Below are 27,990 nucleotides of genomic sequence, written 5' to 3' on the forward strand. Positions count from 1 at the left end.
ACCCCATGCTGATGGTGTACCCTTCACATTTGTATAACAAATTTTACCTAGAGCGTTCCTCACCCTTAAAGGAAAACCAAGTAGCTTCTCCATCCCTGATTAAAGTATGCTTTTTCTACAAACCTTCCAAACAGTTCAAGTGCTATCCCTTCGTGAATAATTCAGCATCTTGACCCAGTTGTCTCTCTCTAAACCTGATTCATATCTACCTACTTCTATCTTGCTACCTATTTTTTGTTATTATTTGGAGGGAATTTAATAGTCCTACAACACTAACAAGTCCAGAATAAGTTATTAGTTCCGCTATATATCATTCTGTACTATTGTATCCTAAAGTAACTCCTAAAACATAACAGACACTCAGTAATTCTGAATATTTTTTTTTTCAGTTTTAGATGCTCAATTCTAAATTTTATTTTTAAAGAAGTAAAATGTCCCTCACCCTGTCAGCGTACAGCCCTACAGCAAATATTTTCTGTTACTAGGATAATTTAATATGAATTTAAAACATTATCCCCAAGGTTATTAATTATCATTTCCTTTTTGTCTGAAAGAAAGCAAATAGATTGATTTACCCAGCAAGTGAGGAAGCATTAGTTCTGCTAAACTGAATTAGTATAATTCAATTTATCATTACAACGTAAGAAAAGTCTTCCGATTCATTTGTGGCTATCAGGGAAGAAAATGATACACTATAAAGAAAACAAATAAAATATTTTATGGAGAAGTTTTAGCACATATTATGTTTGTGCTACCTCTAAAAACTGAAAATCATTATAATTTTTTTAAAAAAAAATGATGAAAATGATGAGTGCCAAGAGTTTTGGTCCCATACCTTATAATCAGCATGCTGTTAAAGGGCAAGGCACAGCGTCTGTGATGAGTGAGGAGGGAAACTGCATGGAGGGGCAGCTCAGAAACTCAGGGCCGAGGCAGAGAGGTGGCCAAACCCACTCTCTATTGTTTGGATAGATTTTACACAGCTGGTATAAACCCATAGCCAGAAAGTGGTGATAAGCTCAGAATTTGTAGTCACCTGGGTATTTCAGTAGAGGGCTGTCTATATGCAAAGCGATGGGCTCCCCTACCCTCCCATAATCTCAGATCTATGATTATAATCACAGATTGATCAGATACCTAAGTAATCAATGCCACAATTAACTTTCCTGTCAATTATCTGGTTACTGCAGACAAACATCTTAGGGGCATAAAGTACATTCTTTTTCAACATCCGCCTTACCCTCGGGATCTCTATTTTCCAAATGGAATTTTAAAAAGAAAACCAAACATTTACAGCATTTAGTATCAGGACGGCTCAGGGAGAAGTAGGTATGGGGGTGGGTGGAGTGGAGGGAACCGAGTCATGGTACTCCTATTTGTCCTCACTGACGCGTCTAGGTATCCAGGAAATGCAGTTCAAAACCACTGAAACAGCTAAGTAGCTTTTTGTTGTTTTCTTAATATATAGATACGTATCAAATCACATGTAATTGTAGTCTGGCAACTGTACAACTGCTATCAGTCAATAACTAAAAAGATGATAGCATCAAGTAGACTTAAAACCATTCGTTTCTGAAGAATTCTTTTTTTAAAATAAATGTATTGAGGTGACAGTGGATCATAAGATCATATGGATTTCAGGTGTGGATTTCTATGTTCTAAGATCAGTACATTGCACTGTGTGCCCACCACCCAATGTCAAAGCATCTTCCATCACTACATATTATCATGCGAGAAGCACTTTGCTCCTGTAATTCCCCTACATAAACCACAAAGACAGGTTTGCACAGCCACATTTCCTTCCAGGTCTAAATTGGAAACAATCTCTTTAATGCTCTGGTTAGGAATAGTATGGACACTGAAATTCAACAGACTGCTCAGATCAAATGAATTCCCCCGTCCAAGCTTTATCCCAGCACATGATGTCTCACCTGTACTCTATCTAAAACTCTCACTCACTTTGAAAACGTATTTTTATCATCTTAGCTCCATTCATCTCTTTGGTCAAGTCAGGGTACGAATGAACAGGGATCCTAAATAGAGCCACAGAAAGAACCTGCAATCTTCCTTAAAATAAGAGGTGTGGCTGAAGACAGCAGATTTAACACACACTCTTATCACACGCTTTTCTGAAACCCCAATAAAATGACCATGAAGCAATTTTCTGTTAAAGGCACCGATCCTGAAGGACAAAGACAACAGGAGGTGGGAGGAACAATAACATGTGAAAGGGAGTATCAGGGGCAGGGCTGCCAACTCCTTTAGCAGGTCTGAGAAAGCTGGGTCCCAAGCCAGCAACTGGGAAAACTCAGAACGGCCCAGCTCCTACTGCAAATCCTGCCGACAGGGGGATGTGAGGCATAAGCTTCTGAAGAAAAGGGTGGAGAGCGGTCAGGTTAAAAACCTGATGCTTGCCCAGCCAGTGCGGCCCAGTGGTTGAGAGTTGACCCAAGAACCAGGAGGTTGCTGGTTCGATTCCCAGTCAGGGCACATGCCCGGGCGTGCAGGAGGCAGCCAGTCGATAATGTGGCCCTCTCTTATTGATGTTTATATCTTTCTATCCCTCTCATTTCCTCTAAAAATAAATAAAAACATATTAAAACAAAACAAAACAAAAATGAGATGCTTTCTTGAAACTTCACTTAAAAAGCAGCTAGAGCCCTGGCTGGTGTGGCTCAGTTGGCTGGCTGCTGTCCCAAGCGTCAAAAGGTCCCGGGTTAGATTTCTGGTCAGGGCACATGCCCAGGTTGTGGGCTGGATCCCCAGTGCGGGGTGTGCAGGCAGGAGGTAGCTGATCCATGTTCCTCTCCCTTCCTCTCTCTCTAAAACCAATAGTGTTTTAAAAGCAGTTAGACCCCCAGGCAACTAATCCAACAGGCAACTAAAGGTTTATTTTCAGAAAAGGGTAAAGGCAGGTCTTTGGACAGACATGGAGAGTCAAGAGCAGAGCCACTGCTATGAACACCTGGGTGGCTGCGGGAAAGCTGGCACACCAGTGCTGGCTGCTGTGGTTATGGCCCCTACTGCTGTCTCCTGGAAGACTGGCAGCCTTTACTTGGAGCCAGGAGCCAGGAGCCAGGAGCCAGGAGCCAGGAGCCAGGAGCCAGGAGCCAGGAGCCAGGAGCCAGGAGGGTCTGCACTGCTGAGAACATCAGATGCAGTTGTCTGCTCCTCTAATGCCCTACTCCTGCCAACAAAGGGTCATTTGGGGCCCTCATTGCAGAATTCTGGTGAATGTACACCATAAGGTCACTGTCGTCTGCTTCCTAATAGGATTTTTAAAGGGTTCTACTAGGATCTAGAGATGCTTGCAAAAGGGGGAAGATTTGTCCAGAATACCATGTAGCTAACCTTGAGGGATCAAAAGAAATATTAGGGAAGAGATGTAGGATTTAAATGGAGAATAAGAGCATGTTATATCTAAGTCCACTAAACTATCTATAATAATAAAAGAGTAATATGCTAATTAGACCAGACGTCCTTCCGGATGACTTTCCAGATGAAGCTGGGGTTGCAAGGGAGGCCAGGGTCCCGGGTGCCAGAGGGAAGCCAGTGTCGGCAGCCGGGGGAAGGAAGGCCTACTCTTGCATGAATTTCATGCATCAGGCCTCTAGTAGTATATAAAGTAATGGGGAAAAAAATCAAATAAACCAAAAGACCTGGATTCCAATTTAAGTTCCAGTTGTTACCCTGACTATGTCCTTAGCCATTTGATAATTTGCAGATACCTTGTTGCTTGTTTTCATCTAAAGGGCCTAAAATCAGAAAACAGAGGCTTTAGGAAAAATAAATAGTGGTTCTGTAAGATCCTAAAAAAACAGAAAACACCTAAAAACTAAAAAATAAAGTAGAAATAAAGAAGGGATATGTTTTATAGATTCTACAATGGTGGAAGCAAAACTAACAGGGAAATGGAACAAATAGAAGAGATAAGAGCATAAAATTAAGCCAATGGTGAAAAAAAAGATGCAGTAATTCTGATAAGATGAAATTCAGAGAATATTTTTTATTTGTGAATGCCTCGTGGATATAGAAAAAAACATCTTTCCCCAAAGATTTGTGTATCTATTTAGCAAGGATCAAAAGTGTGAAATTAGCCACCAGACTGCTGAACACGTAACGGATGCCTCCTAACCCCCAAGTGTGCAGACTGAATAATAAATAGGCTGATGTTGTCTTCTTCTCCTTCTTCTTTTTACTGAGATGAAATCCACATAGAATTCCAATCACTGTTGTGTTCCTGAGGCATTTTAGGGGAGAAAGAGGAAGGAAATGGGAATAAATCCCTGCAAGGTTCCTCCTGGTTCCCTGGCAGAGGGGTTGGGGGAAGATGATTTGGAGGATGAAGATAAATAATAATAATAAATAACACTTTGAAAATGCTATTGAGGAAACCAAAGAAAAGGAAAATTCTGGCACGTGTCTCTGAATCTAATGCTGTTGACCCAAGGCTGGCCTCGTCCAAGGCTGGTACAGGGCTGGAGGCATGAGAATTCCTTGGGAAACTTGCTAATAACATACAGATGGCCAAGCTCAGTCCCTGGGGATTCTGCTGTTTGAGAACTGGTGAGGCCTACAGTATAGGTTCTTCAAAATCTCCTATGTGGTTCTGATACCTAGACAGATTTAAGAATCCCAAGGGAGGCCAGCCGGCATGGCTCAGTGGTTGAGCATAGACCTAGGAACCAGGAGGTCACGGGTTTGATTTCAGGTCAGGGCACATGCCCAGCTAAAGAGCTCAATCCCCAGTAGGAAGTATGCAGGAGGCAGCCAATCAATGATTCTCTCATCATTGATGTTTCTATCTCTCTCTCCTTCTCCCTTCCTCTCTGAAATCAATAAATAAGTTAACTAATTTTTAAAAATCCCGAGGGAAATCAGCCAAAATGCAGCTTCCTCTGGAAAACAGTACCCTAGAACAGTCACCAAAAGAACCCTGAACAAAAGCTCAATTCAAGGGGTGAGCTGCCAAAGGCAAAGCTCTGGATTGATGCTATAAATCTGTCAGCTGCAGCCAAACCTGCAGAATTAGTAGAAACTGAAGTCAGCAATTAAGCTGTTAGGAAAGGGCATTTAAAATAATCTGTGAGACTCACTATTCCAGTCCTGGCACTTACTGAGAACAGTCCTTCCGAGGATGATAAATTGTCTTTGTACAAATGGGGGAGTAGACGTGTAGGAAGAGGTGTGTTTGAGGGAGGTGAGCTTTGTAAAAGAACAGCTACCCTTCAATTAACAGATTACGGGGGAGATGGTGGTTCAGATTTGCTTGTATATTTCTAAGGCGTTCAAAGAAGAGATTCGCCCCCCAGCTTCCCAAGTCTCCTCTGAACACTTGAGTGTCCAGGGTAAGGCATCTACAGCTCAGGAAGACTTCCCTAGAGAGATTTCACTTGACGCTTTTGTACAAGAGGATTTATCCCCATTCACACACACACACAAAAACCAAACCAACAAAACACCCATTTAAACCCATGCTAGATTGAATTAACAACTCTAGATTTGGTGCACTGACTTATTACATCAGGCGTTCCCTAACCTGCCTGCTCTGAGAAATTACTTCCTACACTTAGAGGATCAGCCCCCTCTGTAATCTGGAGTCTGAGTTTGGCCTCGGGGGACAGTGCCTAATTTTTTTGTTTGTTTTTGTTAATCCTCACTCAAGGATATTTTTCCATTGAGTTTTAGAGAGAGTGGAAGGGAGGGGGAGAGACAGAGAGAAACATCAATGTGAGAGAGGCACATCGACTGGTTGCTTCCCGCACGCACCCTAACCAGGACCAGGGATCGAGCCTGCAACCAAGGTACGTGCCCTTGACCAGAATTGCCCTTCTCAGTCCTCAGGATGACACTCTATCCACTGAGCCAAACCGGCCAGCATGACAGTGTCTAATTTTTAACAGTGATATGTTGACCCTTGGCTTCTGTTAATTTATCTCTTGGGTACATACACAAAACTCTTTCATGCCCTTTAGGAAGTGATGAGTTAAGTAATTTCTGAAGTTCTCAGTTGAGCCTGCAGAATTCTACAGAACTGAATAGTTCCCCTGAAAGTCCTGCCCAAACAGCTCAGCCTGGAGGAAACACCAGGCAACGGCAGAATCTAGATTGAGCTGCTAGATGGAGCTCTTTGATCTGAAAAGCAAGCAAGTGACATGTTTCATATTATTTTTGTCTTTACCAAGAGTTATTAAGATTATTTTAGGCCTTTCTAGAAAGAGTTGATGTGGGCCTCTGCCAGGTCTTCAACATATAGCTTTAACTATAGGGAAATGTCTGGGTACTTCAAAGTGAGTCATGAAGACTCACATGAGGTACCTTAGCTAATTTACCTACAGTTTTATCTAGGTAGAACAGGAAAAAAAGTGAATCATTTTGTTCCAAAACACGGAACTCAATAAACTAAAAACATATGGGTTATGTTGCTGTACTTCTGTTTATTCCTCCTCCTCTACCTCCTCCTCCTATTATTGTCATCATCATTATTGAAGAATGAGAGGGAATTCATGTATCCATTCCAAAAATATTTATTTACTGTCCCAGACTAGCTACTCTAGATCCTGGGGATTGTGAACAAGATAAGATCTGTCTCATGAGAGTTTAAATTTCAGTGGAGGAGCAGACACAACAAACACAAAGAGATGATGTAATTGTGGAGGCTGGCTGGGGCTAGAACATAAATCAATACACTGATGTGATTAAGAGCAACATCTTCGAGCTGAGACTGAAGAGAAGGAGCCATCCATGCAGCGTTTGAGAAAGAACGCTCTGTCAGATGGATGGGAAGGGCAAAGTCGCTGCATCAGCAAAGAGCTGGGTGTGTGTGAAGCACAGGGAGGCATCTCCACCGATGAAACACGTAGTCCTTAGAGTGCAACAGTTTCCGACATGAAACAAAAGAGACTTTTCAGGATGGATTCAAGGCAGCAGGAGACCCAAGCAAAAAGGCCTCTGAGCTTACCGTGGCACAACCCAGTCAAGAACAAGCAATCCAGAGTTCTGGGTTTCCCACATCCTTTGGAAACACAAAGAAAATGTTTATCCAGACTCGTGAGTGTGATGGTGGAGTGCAGCTTCCTGCTCTCCTGGACATTTCTGGGAGGTCTTCCTTGAAGTACCAGGAAGGCTCTTCAAAGAAGACCAATTGATGGATTGTGCTGTCCAGGCTTGTCTTACCTGGGATGGCCAAATCTGATGACTGGGCAGTCAGCTCTGTCAACACCCCTGCTCACTGACTGTCACAGACAGCTCCTAACTGTCTTCTAACACTACTTCCTCTTCCTCCTCATATTGATTGACCTGTACGTTTCAGAAACAACTTTCAAGGACTCCGTGAAGGGGTGTCTTTGTAAAGGAGAAAATTCTTAGCTGGAATTCTAAGTATGGGACTTGATTTTGTTGTTAAGGCTGATTTTTACTTTCACCTCCTGTTTCATTTAATAAATTGGTTTCTTTCCATCACCAAGAAGAGTTCCTTACAGAAGTCCATTGTGGAGAAGGTGAGTGATATCCAACCACCAGGTTGCCATGAGAGATAACCAGTTTAATGGAGAACCTGGCCTTTGTCTCTCCGAAGCCTGAGGGACTGGGAAAAGAAAGGCATCTCATTTACTAACTCAGACATGCTGCTATACATCCAACTTCTAACAGCTGAAGGGCCTGGTCCTCCTGGTGTTTACTTTACTTTTCTGGCTTCCCAGGAGTGCAGTCTCAGTTGGTTTTCTCTCAGTTCTCTAAAAAGCAGCTCATTTTATAAGGGCTTTCATTTGTTCGTTTCCTGGCTTTGGCAATAGTGGTGCTCACAGTATTCATCCAGGCAGGGTCACCCAGCCAGATGCATCCCCTTTCAGGGACCAGCAGGGGACCAGCCCAGTTCAGGCACACCTTGCCTAAGCTTATGCAAATAAGAAGGGATAAGACTGAAATTTGAACCTGAGTACAGCTGGCTAAAAAGCACAGGCTTATAACTCTGCTAAACAAAACCCATCCTGGGAAAGTTTATATAGAAAGGACTTTTCCTGGCCAAGCCGCTGGAATGTGAGGTTGCATTGAGAACTGACCTTGACTATCCAAGGGAAACAAATCTAGTTAGACCCATCTGGCCTGAAATCCTTTAAGTCATTTAACTGTATGTCACAAGCTGATAATAAGTAACAGCAAACATTCATACAGCAATACTTACTTTTCAAAGGGCCTCAGTCCCTCACCAGGATAAGTGTACCATCTTGGGTTCTTTAAGACCCAGGAGATCTGCCGTGTTCCCATGGGCCCTGGATGCCACCTACACCTGTGCTCTACAGCTACCGTGGATGCTGTGTCCAGATGACGCCAATGCCATCAACCACCTGCCAGTCTGGATCTCCTCCTGGAGCCTCGCACGGCACCCTCATGCTCTGAGGGATGCTTGATGCTGGGACAATCTCTCTCACACTCTCACCCTCAAAATCCCCCCAGGGAATGTGTCCCACCAGTAGGGCTGGACATCCTCCCACCACCTGGGCCTGAGTCCGTGCCTCCCAACATACCCATCCATACTACTCCCTTGGCTTTCTGAGATCCCATGACAGCAAACTCAATGGAACACCATTAGAAAGGAAGTGCAATAAATAACATAAGAAAAACATAAGATGTTGCATGACTCTATACTGATCCCTGGGTACCTCTGGGAGTCACACTGACAACTGCCTGGAAATGCCAGCAAGCGGATTGCAAGGGCCATAATTCAAGGATGCAAATGCCATGCAGAACCCAAAGACTTCCCCTCCCACCCATATTACCTAGGGAGAGTGGATTCAAAGGATAGTTTTAGAGCTCAGAGAAAGGGTTGGTAACCTCACTGTACTGTTTCAATGCCTCAGTAAGAAATGCCAACTAAAAAGGAATTTGAAAACCATCTTCGTGGAGCAAAGGTTTTATAGGAGAAGCATACTTGCACAGATGAATTTGAAGCTCAACATTAATAGAGATGAGGGCACTGATCATATTTGAAGGGCAAGAGTAGAAAGAGTGATAAGAAAAGATGCAAATGAGGAAGGCAAGGAAAACTTTCTCACCACAGGCACCAAATATGGGATGTTAGAAATCTTATCCTTGAATGAAGCTACCAGTCCTATTAAGACAACCCTTAATTCCCCCTTAAAGTGGAGGGTCAGTATGGGCAGGTCTGGGCAACATTTGCACCTCTATGGCCCACAAGTGTTTTTAAAACATTACTTGGTATTCTGTTTTAAACTAAAAGTTTTAATAGAGAAGCTTATTATTAGCTGAACTGATATTTGTGAGTTTCACCCCCTCTTTTACACCTTAACAGAAAGTAGAGAAATGAGAAGGCCTAGATCAGTGATGGCGAACCTATGACACGCGTGTCACAGGTGACACGTGAACTCATTTTTTTGGTTCATTTTTCTTTGTTAAATGGCATTTAAATATATAAAATAAATGTCAAAAATATAAATCTTTGTTTTACTATGGTTGCAAATATCAAAAAATTTCTATATGTGACATGGCACCAGAGTTAAGTTAGGGTTTTTCAAAATGCTGACATGCCCAGCTCAAAAGGTTTGCCATCACTGGCCTAGATAATATTGGAAACAAATTTTATGCTTAACCAATAATTAGCTTTATTCTCCAGTGATAACAACTTTTCAGTCTTTCTCCTATCTTCCTGTCCAGGAGAAATTGGCAATATAATTATTTCTATAACCAAGTTATTTTCCTATTTTTTTAAAGTATATTTGTATTGCTATCAGAGAAGAATGGAGAGGGAGAGAGAGATATAAACATCAATGATGAGCGAGAATCATTGATCAACTGCCTCCTGCAAGCCCCATACTGGGGATTGAACCCACAACCCAGGCATTCCTGACCTGGAATAAATCTGTGACCTCCTGGTTCATAGGCTGACGCTCAACCACTGAGCCATGCTGGCCAGGCCAAAATTATCTTTCTGATGACACTCCTTTCCTAAGCTTTCTATGCTTTCTCTGGGACCCTACATCAAACCCACTTGTGAATAACTTGTTCTGGACCCCTCTTGGCAGTCCTACTTGTAGCCCACTTAGAGAAATTCCGGTAAATGAAAACCAAATTTATATAGAAAATCAACATACGACAGACAAGTACACATGAGAGAGTTTGAAGTAGGGCCCGAGGCATTAAAAAGTTCTTCACATAATGAAATTTTCATTGCACAGCGTTTTCAGAGATCCCCTCTTACAGCATCTGAGCTGCAGAGCTGTTTGTCGCTCAATTCTTGGGTCGCGCCTCAGGAACCGCCAGCCAGCCGGCCTTCCCTGCACGGCTGTTCCAACACCCTTCTGAAAAAATACTCTCCAAATGAACTGCTTCTAAATGAATGACCACATATTTACATAATAAAATGCTATGTAGCCAGTGAACATAAGGTTAGAGCATGTTTATTAAAACGGTAGCATATTCACAATACAATAAGTGAAGAAAACAGCTTACAAAACACCACTTACAACGAGTTCATTTTCTTGAAACTCAAGGCATAATGGACATGTGTGTAGTTGTGTATAAAGGGATCAGTCATATAAGTTTAAAAACATTAGAAAGCTATACAAAATCATTAACAAGGATTATCTTTAGGGGAGGAGATTATGAACGAGTTTTTCTTCTTACTTCATGTTCTTGTCCTTTTCAATGAACATATGTTTCTTTTGACCATTAAAGAAACAAATAAAAAGTGTGAAAGCTCACTATTTTCAGAGCTCCCCCAGCCCTGGGTGTCACTTCAGGGGTTATTCACATGGTGTCCTTTGCTGGAGCCTTGGTGTGGGGGGAGCCCCAGAACTAGGCTGGAGGGACCTCAGCCCTCACAAATCATATCCATCAGAAACTCCCTGTACATTGAATTCCACTCCGTAGCAAAGGCTATGACAATGGCACTTCAGGCACTTATAACGTGTCTGTGTGTGTGTGTGTGTGTGTGTGTGTGTGTGTTTCCACATCGATTTGTCTTCATGTGCTTTTAACCTGTGCTTTATACTAGTGCTTTACAAATGGTCCCCAGAAATTCACTGATGTGCTTCAAGTGATTTGAAAAAAGTTGGATTTAATATATTTTGAAAAATAGACCACTCTATTATTTATAAAAATACAATAAAAAATAATCTGTCACATTTCTACACAGCAGAGACCAGCCAGTCATCACTTAAGGCAACCTGATTCTCTGCCATCACTGTGCAAATGGGTAAACTTTAATTGTACGTTTGTCTAAGAACATTGTAGTTCTGTGTGAGTCTTTAAAAAATAATCCGGAGAAACGCACTGTGTCTATGCAGAGAACACTGAACCGGCTGCACAGCTCCACACACAAGGTCCAGGCAGATCTGCTCCTCACATTTCCCCGAGGCCCAACAGTGACTAGTTAACAAGGAAGTAACAGCCTGCCGTGGTTGGCAAACTGCAGCTCGCGAGCCACATGCAGCTTTTTGGCCCCTTGAGTGTGGCTCTTCCTAAGCCTTAGGAGTACCCTAATTAAGTTAATAACAATGTACCTACCTATATAGTTTAAGTTTAAAAAATTTGGCTCTCAAAAGAAATTTCAATCGCTGTACTGTTCATATTTGGCTCTGTTGACTAATGAGTTTGCCGACCACTGGCCTAGTGCATCTCCCTACTGTTCTTACAAGAAAAGGTGCAAATGAGGACAGCAAGGAACACTTTCTACAGCTACCTTTAGGCCTTAGTATAAGTATTACATTTGTCTAGTCTTTTATATCTATAAGAATGTGATCCATACTTGGATATTTATGATGATACAACTTAGAAACTTTTTTCCCCACTTAACTCCCTTTTCAAACGTAATCTGTGTGGCGGAGTGTCCAGGCATTGCGAAGTGTGCTATTTACAAATTGTTGCTACATCCGAGTAAATCAGAATTTTCTATGCAATCAAAACCCAATGAAGATACCAACTGAAGATACCGTATTAGCGTGACCGAGACCGCTGCAACTGTCCTCAACACTCCCATGTCCATTTTGTGTTCATACAACAGACACGTTCTTCTCACTGGCTGCTTTTTAAGCAAACTGTTTCAAATCAAGTGGGAATTTGAACACTGCTACTGCTACCACTGCCCCCAGCCACCCTCCTCTCAGGAATAGTTCCAGTGTCTCCCCATCGGCCCTCTTGCTTGTTTACCCCCTCTGCTCCTAGGCCCTGCCTTCAACACCTAAGGCATGGCATTCTCTGCCCAACACTCCCCAATGGCAAGTAAAAGTCAGATTCCACATAATGGAGCTCAGCCTGACACCTTGTAACCATGCAGATCCCATTTCCCGCAACTCTCCACTCACTTGCAACAGCCACATGAGGTTCCTCAAACACCTGGGCACTCTTCTCACATGAAGGCGTCTCACCGTGCACTCCTTCATGTCCCAAAGATCTCTGACCAAATGTCTTCTTCTTAATGAACCCTTCCCAGGCCATCTACTTTTAGCTGTACCCACACTTTTTGTCTCCAGGTTTTGTATTTCCCCGTTTCACTCTTGCTCAAATGAGTTATTTATTATTGCCTGTCTCCCTCAACGACAGTGTAAGCCCTGTGAGATCAGATAATTTCATCTATTTTGCTCACTTCTGTGTCTCCAGGATCCTAGAACAATGCCTGGCACAAAAATAGCAAAGCAAACAATCCATATTTGTTGAATGACTACAATCTTCTAAATTTGAATCCACCACAAAAGTTTAATCAATAAAATAACATGTTTAATTGTTTCTTATCATGGGGCCATTTTTAAGATTGTGTGTGTGTGTGTGTGTGTGTGTGTGTGTGTGTGTGTGTGTGATGAAAAAAAGAGTTTTACTGCCCCAGAAAAAAAAAGCTGAATAAAGTGACAAATTCCAGAGAATAGATTATGTCTCCATTACCATTTGCAACTACTCATCATACTTGGCATAACAGTCCAACAGCCACACTTCGTTTGGAAAAGGAGTCGCTCTCTGCCCATTAGCTTCCACATATGTACAATAATGACTTTCTAGTTAAGCAGAGGTTATTTTTAGGACTCTTCTCACTTTGAGATACATTATAAACTTGATGAAACAAATTAAGGGCAACCAGGCCTTGCCTGCAACTATCCCAACAGTCTCTTCCAGTATGGCTACATTCCAATACTAATCTTTGCCATGTGCTTCTGTTCACCCAGCCCTCTGTTTTATACCACAGTCTCTTTCAAGTGCACAGCTTTTATTACATCTTCAAATCACACACACACACACACACACACACAAACACGCACTCATTCATTCATTCAAACATACCTTAGTGGAAATATCTAACCCACAACTGAAATCCCGTTGAGTTCAGTGTAACCTATGTGGCTAGACCAAGGCTCATGCCCCACGCAGACTTCCTTTTCCTAGTCACTGAGTACACAGCTCCTCTCCCCAGCTTCTCTCTCCCTTCGCTCCATACCACTTGGCATGTATGTGGTTTAGAATAGCTTCACCTATAAGTGAGCATCATAAGCTGAATCTTCATCAGGGGCTCATCAGGAGAGTTTTAGAATCCAGAAATGTCAGTTGTGTCCATTTTTATTTATTTTTTCTCAATCTAATGTCTTCTTTATCCTAATGATACTGTCTAGGACAGCAAGATGAAAATCTACAGGGTGTCAATTTGACATTACCTTTATTCTCAGAGCTTATCATACTGAAAAAGAAATACCTTGTAACAGCCTAGGCACAGCTGACTAATTTATTGGTTGCTGTTAATATCAATGGACTTTTCAGTCAGGACACAGATGGGTGTATGTTTTATATAAATATATGATGCTGTATCAAAATAAATATAAATTGACATTGTGGCAGTAAGAAACGAAGGTACTGGATAGGGATTATGGAGCTTGTCTAGTCACGTCCAATTCAACCTTAAAATCACCGAAGTGTGAAGTTCAAGTAGATTTTACACAGTTTATATAAAAGTCAGTAGAAGGTGTTTTATTTCAGCCTTTGATCTTGATGCTTTAATGTGAATAGAATTTGCACACTTGGAAACCTAGCACTAAACCCACCTATGTATTTTCTTTAACCATATCAATGTAGAAACCAAGTTTTCAATAAAAATACAAAATATTTCTGAACCACAAGAAAGACAAGTAACCGGAGTCCACAAAACACAAAAATCCATCCGCTCTGCCGATCTGAATGAGTTTACACTGAAAGAAAAAACTCTGGTCGGCAGGATTCTAGACCCTAAACTGGAAATCATAAGTCACATATTAACCGACTCCTCCTTACTCACATTCTGTCATTTCCGTTCCCTGGAACACCCTTTTCCTCTGACTCTTTTACACTGAGCTCTTAACCGTCAGTGAGATCCCTTCTGTTACTACTTCTGTCTTTGGCAACGATTCTTCTTTGATAGATATTACCAGCATGTGTTAATATAAAACCGCATTCCACATACAAGTCATTAGCCTGTTGCTATTCTAGTAAAAGCAACAACAAATCGAGTACCAGCTTCTATAAGCATTCTTTTCTCATTAAATCTGATATTCCAAAGACTCACTCAAGATGGGAGACAGCAGCGAACAATATTCCCAGCTTCCTCCTGCATAGCACTGTGGGCCCGCATTGCAGAGACTGCTGGCCATCCAGCACCCTACAGAGAACCCCTCATTAGCAACTGGGTACCACGGGACGCAGCCACACCTATTCTTCGTGCCCTGAAAATGAGCAAGTCTTCCAAAATCAAAGAATCTGAAGGGTCGTCATGAAAAACCCCCCACAGATTTTTGTTGTTGTTTTTTTAGTTTGCAAGACATTCTACATCGCTTTGTTTTCTGGCTCCAAGTCCTCTGGGGAGCCCACAGGAGCAGCAGCGCTCCTACCCATGGCTGGTGGCTTTGTCTCCAAATTGCCTCTGAGTGTCCCAACAGGATGCAGGCTGGCCTCCAAGGCTGAGAGCAGATTTTCATAGTCCCTGTTCCCTATCTGACCCCTACACAGGGCCTGCCTTTAACGCGTAATGTAAAGACCTCACGTCACCTACATTTTCCCCTAAATTCTCGCACACCCGGGAGTCCAGCACAGAAGGAACGTGAGGTCTTTCACGGTGGCAAGTTCTGGGCATCAGCAACATCACACCGGCTGAGTGAATGTAGCAAATCAATACAGACATGATTCAGTGGCTTTCAGAGCAAAGAATATGGATTTCATCTCCTTTTTATAGTTTTCATTGTACAGGAACAGACACACTGTATAACTGGAGGAGAGGCCAGCTTTTATCTGAGCTGCAACACAAGCAGACACTATTGTCACCGTTTGGAAAACTTGGAGCCTCCCTCTCATAAGAATTTCTAATCGCCCGACGAATCAATAACTCTCCTGCTGGAACATTCCCACCTTGCCCAAGTGCACAGAAGCATTTAAACCCTATGACACCTCTTAATGCCTCTTAGGATGGAAGATTAGCATCGGTGGCTATCCTTAGCTTCAACCATGCTTTTTGTAAAAGAGGACATCAGGGTCTCTTCGGTGATTTCCATCAACCATCTGCTTTCACCAATGGAACCTTTACCTCAATCAAAGGCCAGACACTACAGAAGCCTAGAACTCACTCAAGGAAAAAGCCAGAGTTTCCCTAAAATGATTTTCCTCTCCACTAATCGCTTCCATACCAAAATGCTTCTTGAGAGGACATCAGGCGCCCCCAGAGCCGTTCTCTAGTTTCCCCCAACTATCTTTGGGGAGCACCTGTCCTCTTTTCACATTGTGCCTGCTTTCCAAGAGCCACCAGATCGCGCACGGGAGCCCCCCGCGACATGAGCGCGGGTGGCCGAGGACTTACGTTGTTCATGTACTCGCTGAGCAGGTCCTGGAGCGCCTGGCGCACGGCATTGCACTCGGCCACGATCCTCTCGCGTCTGTCGTCCCGGGTGCAGGAGGAGTCGGCCATGAGCGCGGCCCCGCTGATGATGCTCTCCAGCCTCTCCTCCAGGGATGGCCGGAACCTGGCCTCGCTGAACGTCATGGGGTCCAGGATGATCTTATTCTGAAAGCAGTACAGTAAGAGAAATAATCAGCCAAGGAGAGCGACTGCCTTCGCCCCGTTTTCTGCACCAGAAATATCTAAGGCCGGGACAAGACTCTCTGTGGAGAAGAAGCCGGTCCCCTAGACAAATCCACAGGTGGCCTTGACAAAGTAGCAGCTTTCTGGAAGGCAACGTGCCCTAAATCTAATCCCCAGGGAGAAACATTGTTTGACGCATGTGTTCTTGGCAAAGGCTATCTCAAGTGACATTTTCAAATGAGACGGGGACAGTGGCTTGGCATTTCTTAAAAAATGTGTAGCCTTCAAGGAAAGGCCATTTCATGCAGCTCTTGGGGGACAGGGGAAGATGTGAGGGCCCCGGAGCAAGAACATGATATGTAACTAACAAGTTGGGATGCATCTGGTGACTGCTGTACATATCGCACCGCCTTCTGAGAAGCGGAGCACCCTATGGCAGATGCCTTTGGAAACCTGGGCAAACAGCATCCAATAGGCACATTTGGCACGGGGTGTATTCCCCTAGGAACTAATATCTTTTGTATAAAAAACTAGTGCTCAACAAAAGGATCTGTGTGTGTGTGTGTGTGTGTGTGTGTGTGTGAGTGTGTGTGTGTTATTTGTCACAGTTAACTGACAGAGCCCTGACAGAGATACTAACATGTTCTGAAGAAGCTTAGATAAAGGGGGAAATAGAGATGTTACCTTAAAGCAGCGTTTCTCAACTTGTGGGTCGAGACCCCTTTGGGGGTCGAACGACCCTTTCACAGGGGTCGCCTAAATACATCCTGCATATCAGATATTTACATTATGATTCATAACAGTAGCAATATTACAGTTATGAAGTAGCAATGAAAATAATTATATAGTTGGGGGTCACCACGACATGAGGAACTGTACTAAAGGGTCACAGCATTAGGAAGGTTGAGAACCACTGCCTTAAAGGAAGGTGTCATAGAGAATTTCAGCTTAGCTTTGCCCTTGATGAGTCTGGAAATGTGTAGCTAGAGATGTCCAGACGTGGACAGAAAAATGCACCCAGAATTCAGGAGATGTATAAGCCTGAATAAGGATCTGGGAATTGCCCGGGAGATTTGGACATAAGGTAGCAAATGGCTTACTAGTAAAGCAAATAGAACAAGAGGAACAGGCCAAAGAAGGCCCAGTTAATACCAATTTCCAAGGGTCTGCTGAAGGAGAAGAACCAAATAAGTAGAAAACACAGCCAGAGGGATAGGAGCACAACCTGAATAACACTCTTTGCCGATCGAGGAGTAGAGAGGCTGAGGAAGTGTATGATATGTAATGGCATGAAATGGAGGAATGCTGACTTTGTCCAATGGCTGGTTTCCACCAGGGACCACCTTTCTGCTCAAAACAAGGAACAAGGGTAACCGAAGTGGAATGGCCTTTTGCAGGAGGAATATGCTCATCTTCACTGGATGAGCACACTCAGAGGTCCAAGGACCAGCATGGCGGTGATGGAGAAAACGGTCTTCCAGTCCTAGGATCTACGGTGGGATTGCCATTCCTTCACTGTTTCCTTTGATGTTCATTATCCCTTAAATATTCATCAAATTTACATATATATATATTTACATCCCATGTATATTACATATATATGAAACTATTTACCTTACATACAAATTCTATATAATAAAAGCCTAATATACAAATCCACTGAACAGCGGAACAACCGGTCACTATGACATGTACTGACCACCAGGGGGCAGAGGCTCAATGCAGGAGCTGCCCCGAGCCTGTAGGCCCAGGCTGGCCAAGGCAGGTGCCAGTGGGGGCCTCCCAATCGCCCCGCTGGTTGCCCCACAGATCGGCTCCGATCGCTGGCCAGGCCTACGGACCCTACTCATGCACATATTTCATGCATCAGGCCTCTAGTATAATAGAAAAGAAACTGAGAGTTGGTAGTCATACCTTTGCTCAGTACCTAGTATGTGCACTTACTAGAACTAGAGTGCTTAGTGCTAAAAAGAGAGTGGAGAGAGTAAAAGACACTTGTGTGATTTTTTTTCCAAATGCAATATAAAATAACTGCTTAGTCATTACAGTCTGGGTTCTGCGCTTGGGGAAGGCTGGCCTTACCTCTCCAGAGCACCCTAAGTTATTTCCTGGAGGTTGTGCTTGAGGCATCGGAGTCTCTAATTCCTGGTAAAATGTAAATCTCCATAACAGAGAGCTCTCTTCAGCACAAAGACTATGAACTCCTGAGGAATGAGTTCAAGCAGGTGGCAACTTAGAAAAAAAGAAGCACCCACTAAACACAGCCCAGGCCTGAGGTCCACTGGAATCTTGGATTTCCTAGGAAATTACTTATTGGTCAAAGTTCCCTCTTTGACCATTGGTGAGAGGGCCAAAGCACAAGGCCATGCAAACAGGAGGGAAGCTGTTCTGCGGCAGGTTTTGGCATGAAGACCATCTTCACATTTGCACTCTCTTGGATCTTACAAAGAGGGTGAATTTTACTGAACTCAGAATACTGTTACTCAGACCCTGTCTCTTGTGCCCTAGTAAACTTCCAAATATTCTAACAAATCATGGAAGGCCTCAGGACAGTGGATGTCTGCAGGGTAAACCACTACAGCTGAGATTCCCAAGGGAAAGCTGAAGGGAGCACAGTGCTCCCACCACACCTGCTATCTGTACATTTGTACGAGAGCTGCATCTGCAAGGACTCTTCCCAGTAGGGACCTTTAAAATTCTGTCTCGTTCTCACTCTGTCTTCATTTCTACTGCTTTTCAGTTGCTGCATTCATGATACTTTTAATTACCATGTAATACACAGAAGTACTGTTATTCTAACTAAAGATACACTTGGCTCTGGCTTGTTTGGCTCAGTGGTTGGAGCACTGGCCCATGGACCAAGGGATCGTGGGTTCGATTCCTGGGGACATGTACCTCAGTTGCATGTTCCCCAGCCCCGGTGGAGGCGCATGTGGGAGGCACCCAGTTGATGTGTCTCACATTGATGTTTCTCTCTCTCTCTCTTTTCCCCCATCGCTCTCTCTTTCTCTCCCCCTCCTCTCTCTTTTCCACTCTTTTTAAAAATAAAAATAAACTACACTTGAATAAAACATAATTAAACTATGTTCTTTTATAAAGGTTACTGATTTTCAAAGAACTCTCTTACAGAAACTCATATTACTATAAAGCATAATAAAAATTATTTGTTCAGTTTTGAGGTTTACAGGAGACCCTAAAGAACCATATATTGGCTGATTATTATATTTTGGACCAAAAAATATAAAGAAGTGCCAATCTGATGAAAACACACTGAGGTAAATTTGGACTCTCCAATGAGGGCATCTGTAAAACAGTTTCTCTGCAGAATAGAGGTAAATGTACTACCGCCATTAGAACATTATTTCCTAAATTATTTTCCATGGAACACTGAGCTTAGAGATGTAATGTTTTGATGAAAAAATAAGTTTTTGTACCAAATATGCATTGGAGATCTTGCTTGGCCCAGAGCAAATTATCACATGAAATGCTTTGGGGAGCTATGCATTACAGAAGTCAGTTTACTGTAGCATTCCTCAAACCTACTTGAGTGTAAAGATGCATGCACTTTAAAATGCATGCACTGCCTGGCCAGTGTGCCTCAGTGGTTGAGCTTGACCTATGAACCAGGAATTCACGGTTTGATTCCCAGGCACGGCATATACCCAGGTTGTGGACTTGATTCCCAGAGTGAGGTGTGCAGGAGGCAGCTGATCAGTGATTATATCTAATCAATGATGTTCCTATCTCTCTCCCCCTCTCCCTTCCTCTCTGAAGTCAATAAAAATATATTTTAAAAAATAAATAGATTTTAAAAAATAAAATGCATGCACTATGAGGGAGAACCTAAGGAACACACTTTGGGAAATGTTGCGAGAGAGAACTTGCAGTGTCAGAGGAATGAGTTTCCCACCTGCCTGGCACGGGGGCAGTCAGGAAAGTAAATGCACTGAAACATTGGGCATACAAATCTCCGCATAAAAGTTACACTGTTCATCACGTTTCTAATGGAGTTATTAATTATTTATAGATCACAGGGGGAAAGCTTTTTAAAAATTCTCCCTGGAAAATAAACAATAAATTTACAATATTCCAATCTATATCTGTGCTGGAGATGGGGAGCTTTGCAATGATGGATGAGAAAGTCTAGAGGGGAGAAGCCACTCCGGGGAGAGTGAAGGCATAAAGATAATGGGCAGTAAGAGAGAGTGAGAGAGAGAGAGAGAGAGTGTTTCTGTCTGTGTGGGGGTATGGATCACCTATGTGTATTCACCTATAAGTGGGTAGGTTGGCGTTGTGTGTAATGGGTAAAGGGGGAAGTGTGAGGGTGCCTTGTATGAGAGGGCATATGGGATGTTGGTGTGTGTGTGTGTGTTCAGAGAACTTGCCAGATCTCAAACAGGCTTTAGGATATGAGAAAAGAACAAGAAAACAGACAGAGTCAGGCAACTAGAAGAACTAAATGAAGCCAGGAGCTTAGAGGAAAAGATTACAGTTGCTAAATTAGTAGAAAAAACAAACTCCTAAGCTCAATCCTGAGTAAGATATACAGAGAACAAAAGCCAAAGCAGAGTATTCAGAAGTGACTTACAAAATAAACACCTCATTAGGTTCTCTTTGTGACCACACTTCAGGGTCCTTTGAGATCAGCAAACAGATCCCCTCCTTTCCCTGAATCAGCTCAGCCTGGCCTCGCCTCTGTGCGGCTGCCCTCTACTGGCGGGAACGGGCGAAGCAGCAGCCGCATCCCTCCCTGATCAAAACTCCCTTCCCTGGTCACTGAGGAGACTGCAGGCACCAAACAGAAAGGACAGGCCAAGGCTCCCTGCCTCTCCTTCATGGCAACTGTGCTCCTGCGAGAGGATTTGATGCTGTACTGACTTATTTTAATCCACAGAGATTGTACATTTTCAATATCTAGGTCTCTTGTTTGCATTCTTAAAACTCCTTAAGTTGTTTAATCTTTTTGTTCTCTCAGTTCCATCTTATATTGTCAGGTTACTTCATTTGAAAATTGTGGACCTACATTTCTTACGTTATCTTTTTCTTTTTTTTAAATAAGACTTACTTTAATATCTTTTTATCTTGTCTGTTTTCATTCTGCTTTTTTGACCTGCCTATTTTGTGTTTTGTAATTTTACTTATATTTTAGCAACATCTTTTCTTTTAAAAAAATTACTGTTTTCATTCTTACAATTTATGGAGTGGCAACTGGAAAGCATGGCCTTAAAGAAAGCAGCCTCAATAATTCCTACCCACGCAAAGAAAGCTGGGATTCTATTCTGACATCAAGTCAGCCCTGTAATGGTCTCTCTAGTCCTACATAACTGATTTCCCATTATTTCCCTTGTTGAACTCTATAAGAATTTTACCTTGAAATAAATCAGTAGACCATACAGTTCAAAACTACTTCTCAGAATAATACATTTACCTGTACTCACTGCACAAGCAATTGTCAGGAGGTGCAATTGTTAAATCACACCTATCACCCGTTCTCTCCGCAAAGAGTTATATGACCTAAGAGTTCAGAACAATCACGGAACATTGAGTTATGCTTGTCGCAGGCCCTGATACAACTGGAGGCAGCAGGCAGACCTCTGCAAAAGCAAGAAGTTGAATGCAGTACAAACAGCGTGCTAGGTCCACCATTCTGTGTCCTCAATATTACTATTCCCATCCCATTGAAGTGGCAAATGATGCAAGGATGTTGTCTCATGGTCATACAGCCTAGAAATGAGGACATCAGGATTTGCACACAAGCCTTTTGACATGAAGCTCAATGTGCCTCCTACTGTATCAGACTGCACACATTCAGTGGAAATGAGCCTAGTTAATCAGAATTATAAATATATATTTATTACTTAAAAAGCTATGAAACTCTCTTAAACCAAACATAATGACATAAGTACCATCTGTCATACTGTCTTCTTGTTTTTCATCTGGATCATCTTGCCCTTCAAATGGATAATAGAGAGTACAGCCATTCATTTCAACAAATGGGTGCCAGTTACTATGGATGACTGAAGGCACAAAATGAATAATTCTTTATTTCTAAAAATTCTCTGTCTAGTCAAAAACAGAAACATGTGCAGCCAATTGTAATTTGGAAAATATACCGATGGTGTTAAGAAATGGCTGAGTAATGGCAATTTGCACAGTTGGGAGGTGGGAGGTAAAGAAATTGTTCTGGAGACGATTACTCCTCAGCTAAGATTCCAAGAGTGAAGAACAGTTGGCCAAGCAAAGTCAGGAGCAGGAAGAGGCAATGAAGACAGAACAGGAAGCAGAGGCCAGTGTGTGGAGCTCTGTGAGAGACAGCACCGTAGAAGAAGAGTATTACAAGAGGTTTACCGAAGCTGAATTGTAAAGTGTGAAGCCACGAGTATGGTGCCATGGAGGTTCCCCAAGCAACTCTCCTTTGAGAGAATCTTCTACTTGAGTGTAATTTCCTGACCTGCTCCATCTGCTGGACTTGGAGATGCATGACAGTTTCACAAGGAGTCACACGTGCCCCCAGGCAGCCCCTGCCAATCCCTGAGCACAAGCAGGCCATTCCTGCCCCATGGAGACTTCTCTCTCCAGCAGGCAAACTCCGCTCCTGCTCTGCACACCCCACTGGCCTGACCAAGGCTTTCTCCAAACTGTGCTGAGGCGCTTCCCACTCAATCCCTTCTTTCTTGCTCGCCTTTCAGAAGTGTTTGGCCCGCACTGCAGTCAACAAGCTCTCTCGGGCTATTTCTGCTGGTTCTCTCCCACCTTTCCTTCCACGGGGAATTCCTCCTACATGTCTAACCCCATCTACCCCGGAATTTGCTTCTCCAAGGATCGGAAGGGACAAAAAAAGGAAACAGAAACAACGTCAGCGAGGAGACCAACAGCCATGATTTGCAGAGACTTCTATGCCAGCTCGGAAGCCTTCACTTGTGGACATCCCTTCCAGTGGTTCTCAACCTCCCTAATGCCGCGACCCTTTAATACAGTTCCTCATGTTGTGGTGACCCCCGACCATAAAATTATTTCTGTTGCTACTTCATAACTGTAATTTTGCTACTGTTATGAATCATAATGTAAATATCTGATATGCAGGATGTATTTTCATTGTTACAAATTGAACATAATTAAAAGCATAGTGATTCATCACAAAAACAATATGTAATGATATATGTGTTTTCCAATGGTCTCAGGTGACCCCTGTGAAAGGGTCGTTCGACCCCCAAAGGGGTCGCGACCCACAGGTTGAGAACCGCTGCTTAAGACACTGAAGAGTCATTAAGAGCATTTTAAAGAAATAGGAGTGGCATAACCCTGTTTGGTTTTAGAGGTTTTCCTCTGGACATTGGGGAAGGCAGCTGGACTAGAAGTAGAAGGCAGGGGAGGCATTACCAAGCCTCCAGAACCCAGAAGAAATATGGAAAGAGTACGAGATTGTGTTTGTATAGGGCGCATATTGGGGCACTTTTAGAATGTCATCTGCAAAATTTAGAGATGTGCAGGCTGTGAGGATGAAGAGGTCAAAGATAAAACCTAAATTTCAAGCATGAGCAACATCAACAATGCAGGCATCAGCAAGCTACATCCTGCATGTCAGCCTTCTATTCTGTAATTAAATTTTTATTAGAATGCAGATCCATTCATTGGCATACTGTCTATGGCTCTTTTACACCACAATGGCAGAATGGAAGTTAGGACAGAGACTGTGTGGCCCACAAAGCTTGCATTATTTACTACTGGCCCTTTAGAAAAACATTTGCTGACCTTGAACAAGTGTGATAGATGAAGAGCAGGTTTAAAATGCCTGTGATTCATTTAAGTTGAAAAGGCTGGTGGGAAGTTAATTATAAGTGCATAAAAACACACCAGGTATAAAGATTTAGGATCATCAGAATAAATGCAGAAGTGAAAGGCCTGAAAATAGATATGATTCTCAAGGAGAAATTACAGAATGAGAAGAATAGTGAGTCCAGGGCACAACACTGGAAAACCCTCAATGTATAAAAGAGAAAGAACCCTCCAATGACACTGTAAAGAATGGTCAGAGAGATCTGACTAGCCCCAGGAGGTTGTATGGCCATAGGTGACAAGGGAGAACAGCAGGGAATTCTACAAAGAGGGTAAATAAGATCAAAACTGAAAATTTCGATTAATGGAATTTTTTACTAGAAAGTTACTAGCAATAAATTGTGGGCCTACACGTGTATATGTGTACTGTATGTAGTTATAAATATCGTCATCCAAAAGCTACATCAGGTTCAGTGGAGAGTAACAGAAGCAATCTAGCTAATATTGGGACAAAACAAATTATTTTCTGCCCAGCCAGCGTGGCTCAATAGTTAAGCCTCAACCTATGAACCAGGAGGTCATGGTTTTGATTACCAATCAGGGCACATGCCTGGTTAGGGGCTCAATGCCCGCTGTGGGGTGTGCAGGAAGTGGCTGATCAGTGCTTCTCATCCTTGATGTTTCTATCTCTCTCTCCCTTCCTTTCTGAAATCAATTTAAAAATTTTAAAAATACATTTTCTAATTCATAAAAAAATCATATAATATTTTCTCTGAAGGTTCTAGAAAACACTAGAAAAGAGAAAGAATTAAATGGTACTAAAATTAGACAGAAGATAAAACTACAATATACAGATGATATAGACTGGAACACTTGAAACCTATATAATTTTATTAACCAATGTCACCCCAATAAATTCAATAAAAAAGAACGTAAAACTAGAGTTGACCCTGCATGGGTCCACTTGCACATAGATTTAAAAATATATATATGTAGTTGGCTCCCTGTATCCAGTGGTTTTGCACCTGCATATTCTACCAAACCAGCATCAAAAACTATTTTTCCAAAGTTGGAAATCCGTGGATGCAGGAGGCCGAATGTACGCACTACTCTTCACCGTTTTATATGAAGCATTTGAGCACCATGGATGCTGGTACCCACGGGGGCCCTGGAACCATCTCGGGATACCAAAGGCTGACTATTTCTGATTGCAGGTGTTACAACTGTTTACTTGGGGGGGGGGGGATGAGAATTAACAAAAAGAAAGAAAGAAAGAAAAAAAAAGAACTACAAATTAAAAGCTTTTTCCCCCATGAAGGCACTTATATCATGTGTGAAATCAATTGCCTTCATATATACAAGGAATACCAAATTGGAGGACCGAAGTTACTATAACAGAAAGTACAAAATAAAACACAACACACAAGGATGCCAACTAGAAACAGGACGGAAGGTACTCAGAGCGGTGAGTGGACTGTCCAGGTTCACAGCCAGAGCAAAGGACAGAGCTGGCGCTGGGAAGCAGCCCCTAGCTCCAGGAGCTGCGATCAGCCACAGCACCACATCGTCTTCCTCTGCACCTCTCTGGATATTTACAACATCATTCAGGGCCACACTCAATTATCAACTGAAAAATCAGCTGCTATATCTGGTCAAACATTTAATTAACTCACCCCTAATGCCTTAGGGCAAGACCAAATGATTTCTCGGGCCTTATACCAGTGATGGCGAACCTATGACACGCGTGTCAGAGGTGACACGCGAACTCATTTTTTGGTTGATTTTTCTTTGTTAAATGGCATTTAAATATATAACATAAATATCAAAAATATAAATCTTTGTTTTACTATGGTTGCAAATATGAAAAAATTTCTATATGTGACACACCACCAGAGTTAAGTTAGGGTTTTCCAAATGCTGACAAGCCGAGCTCAAAAGGTTCCACCATCACTGGCTTATATGACCCCTGGGATGGACATTACCCCCCTTCCCCCAGATAAACACTGAAATAGCAGTAGCACATGATTCATTCACACTTTTAGACATTGTAGTAAAGTGAACAACGACCAGGAATGAATGCTCCAAACCCCTACTTTATCCTATTTTTAAAATTTCTCACCTGTTTCAAACTGGCCGGCAGGAATTAATACACCATGAAGGAAAACAAATGTATCTTAGTCTTTCTTTGGCTAGGAATTAACCATCTGCATTCCAATAGCCAGTAAAGAGAAGGTCTTTTCCTTTAGTAGCCAAGCACCTGCTTGTTAGACTGGGAGGAAATCTCATTTATTATCATTAGAATTTATGGCTTGAATCATTAGTTAAACTCCTTAAAGAATTACTTAAGTCATCTCAAGAATTTTTCAAAAAGTCAAGAAAGACAAGGAAGAAAACAATTTGATAAGAGTATGGACTAACTTAATCATTTGTTTTCTCAAAGTTAATCTTATAACACAGGAAAAAAGCAAATGGTAGGAGAAAGTCCTGTGGGTTTCTTTGTTGTGTGTGACCAGCTTGTAAGAGACTGTGTCCTGGATTTTCACTACTTCATAGTTCAAGGTAGCAACTGAGGAAAATAATGAATTCTGCTCTAGCTCACAAACACCAGACCCTTGCCACCTGCTGTCCAACAAAAGTACTTCGAATCAAACAAGCAGAAGAAAGAATAAATGCCAACATGCCCTAATCCAGTCATTTACTTTCATTTTATAAAGAGCTTAAAAAAAGAATCTCAAAGGAAGGTACATTAGTCAAACTCCTTCCTCGAAAAGAATATGTCCTTCTGATATGGCGCGATTAAAGCAATGAAAGACAAAAAACAAACAAACAAACAAACAAAAACACACCTAAATAACAATGCATGTTTAGGTGAGAGAATATTTATCCTTTCATTATTCTTAGCTTTTCCCAGGATTAGGCAATATTGTGTACACCTTCACTTCCTTTCTTTTGCACCTCTAACATTAGCCCATCCTTCTATCAACCTCTGCCTATTAAAATTGTGTAGTTTGCCTTGTCTGCAAGTATAACTGGGTAGGTTTTATGTTTCAGCCCTTCCTTACTTTCTCTTTCTCAAGTATACAATTCAAGAGTCCTTCTGTGTCCGGCTACATGAGGAGCTCAAAGCCATGTGGTCTGGGGGTAAGGCTGCCTTAGCCCTGGCGAAATCTGGAGATGACTAAGCATTTGAGAAATTCAAGCTTTGGCCTGGCTGGCGCGGCTCAGTGGTTGAGCGTTGACCTATGAACCAGAAGGTCATGGTTCGATTCCGGTCAGGACACATGACCAGGTTGTGGGCTTGATACCCAGTGTGGGGAGTGCAGAAGGCAAGCCGATCCATTATTCTCTCTCATCATTGATGTTTCTATCTCTCTCTCTCCCTCTCCCTTCCTCTCTGAAATTATATATATATACACACTCAAGCTTTGGTTTAACTTAGAGCTTCATACTGTCTTTAGAAATGGCCTAGAATAGACCACAAAAGGTCCAGAGTCCCAGTGGGATCAAGGCATTAAATTTCATTTATTGTATTATTTTGCTGCACTGATACAATCTAAAATAAAATAAAGCCAAATCCAGGCAGTACCTATTGATTACTCACTACAGTAAGTTTGAGAAATGTCTTATCCAGTTTAAAATATTTGACTAGTGACCCCTGAGACAGTCTCTCTCAGTTTTCCATGAAAATGACTAAAGATAGAAGAAAAAAAAGAAAGAAAAAAGGAATTTTACAGCCCTGAACATGGAGACTGAAAGACATCTACATCTACTAACAAGGAGGCACAATCATAATTCTGGCTCTGAATGCTCTAAAGACTTATTTTAAAAACTGAAGTCTGAGATAAAAGCATAAATCAAGATGATTTAAAAAAAAATTAACTGAGGTAGCCAAACCAAAAGCATGTTAGCTGTTCAGTTTTAAACTATTATTCTCTCTGTAGTGTATCACTAATTAACACAGATACGTTTTCATCGTTCTCGCCCCATGCCAAGCTCTCCCAGTGAGAATCTTTCTTTTTTTATGTGAAATGTTACTCGTGGCCTAACTGGGGTAACATTTGCAATGGAAAATACTGAGAAGGTGGAGGTTCAATCACCTACTTTTCATTAAATCGCAGAACAATGCTAACCTCATTTTAGATTTGCCTTAACTTAAAAATTGCACAGTATCTTAT

The 27,990-nt window shown here is 42.2% G+C and overlaps 1 protein-coding gene across 2 annotated transcripts in view; it reads right to left on the reverse strand.

Moving 5' to 3' along the window:
* Positions 1-27,990, reverse strand: part of CTNNA2 (catenin alpha 2) — a 1,123,259-nt gene that overhangs the window by 719,004 nt on the left and 376,265 nt on the right. For both annotated transcript variants that reach the window (XM_036333987.1, XM_036333986.1), the window contains exon 7: positions 15,818-16,021. In XM_036333987.1, coding sequence (XP_036189880.1) covers positions 15,818-16,021 — 204 coding nt within the window. The remainder of the gene's footprint in view (positions 1-15,817; positions 16,022-27,990) is intronic.

This window comes from Myotis myotis, unplaced genomic scaffold (genome assembly GCF_014108235.1).
Source record: "Myotis myotis isolate mMyoMyo1 unplaced genomic scaffold, mMyoMyo1.p scaffold_m19_p_14, whole genome shotgun sequence".
Taxonomy (NCBI): Eukaryota; Metazoa; Chordata; class Mammalia; order Chiroptera; family Vespertilionidae; genus Myotis; species Myotis myotis.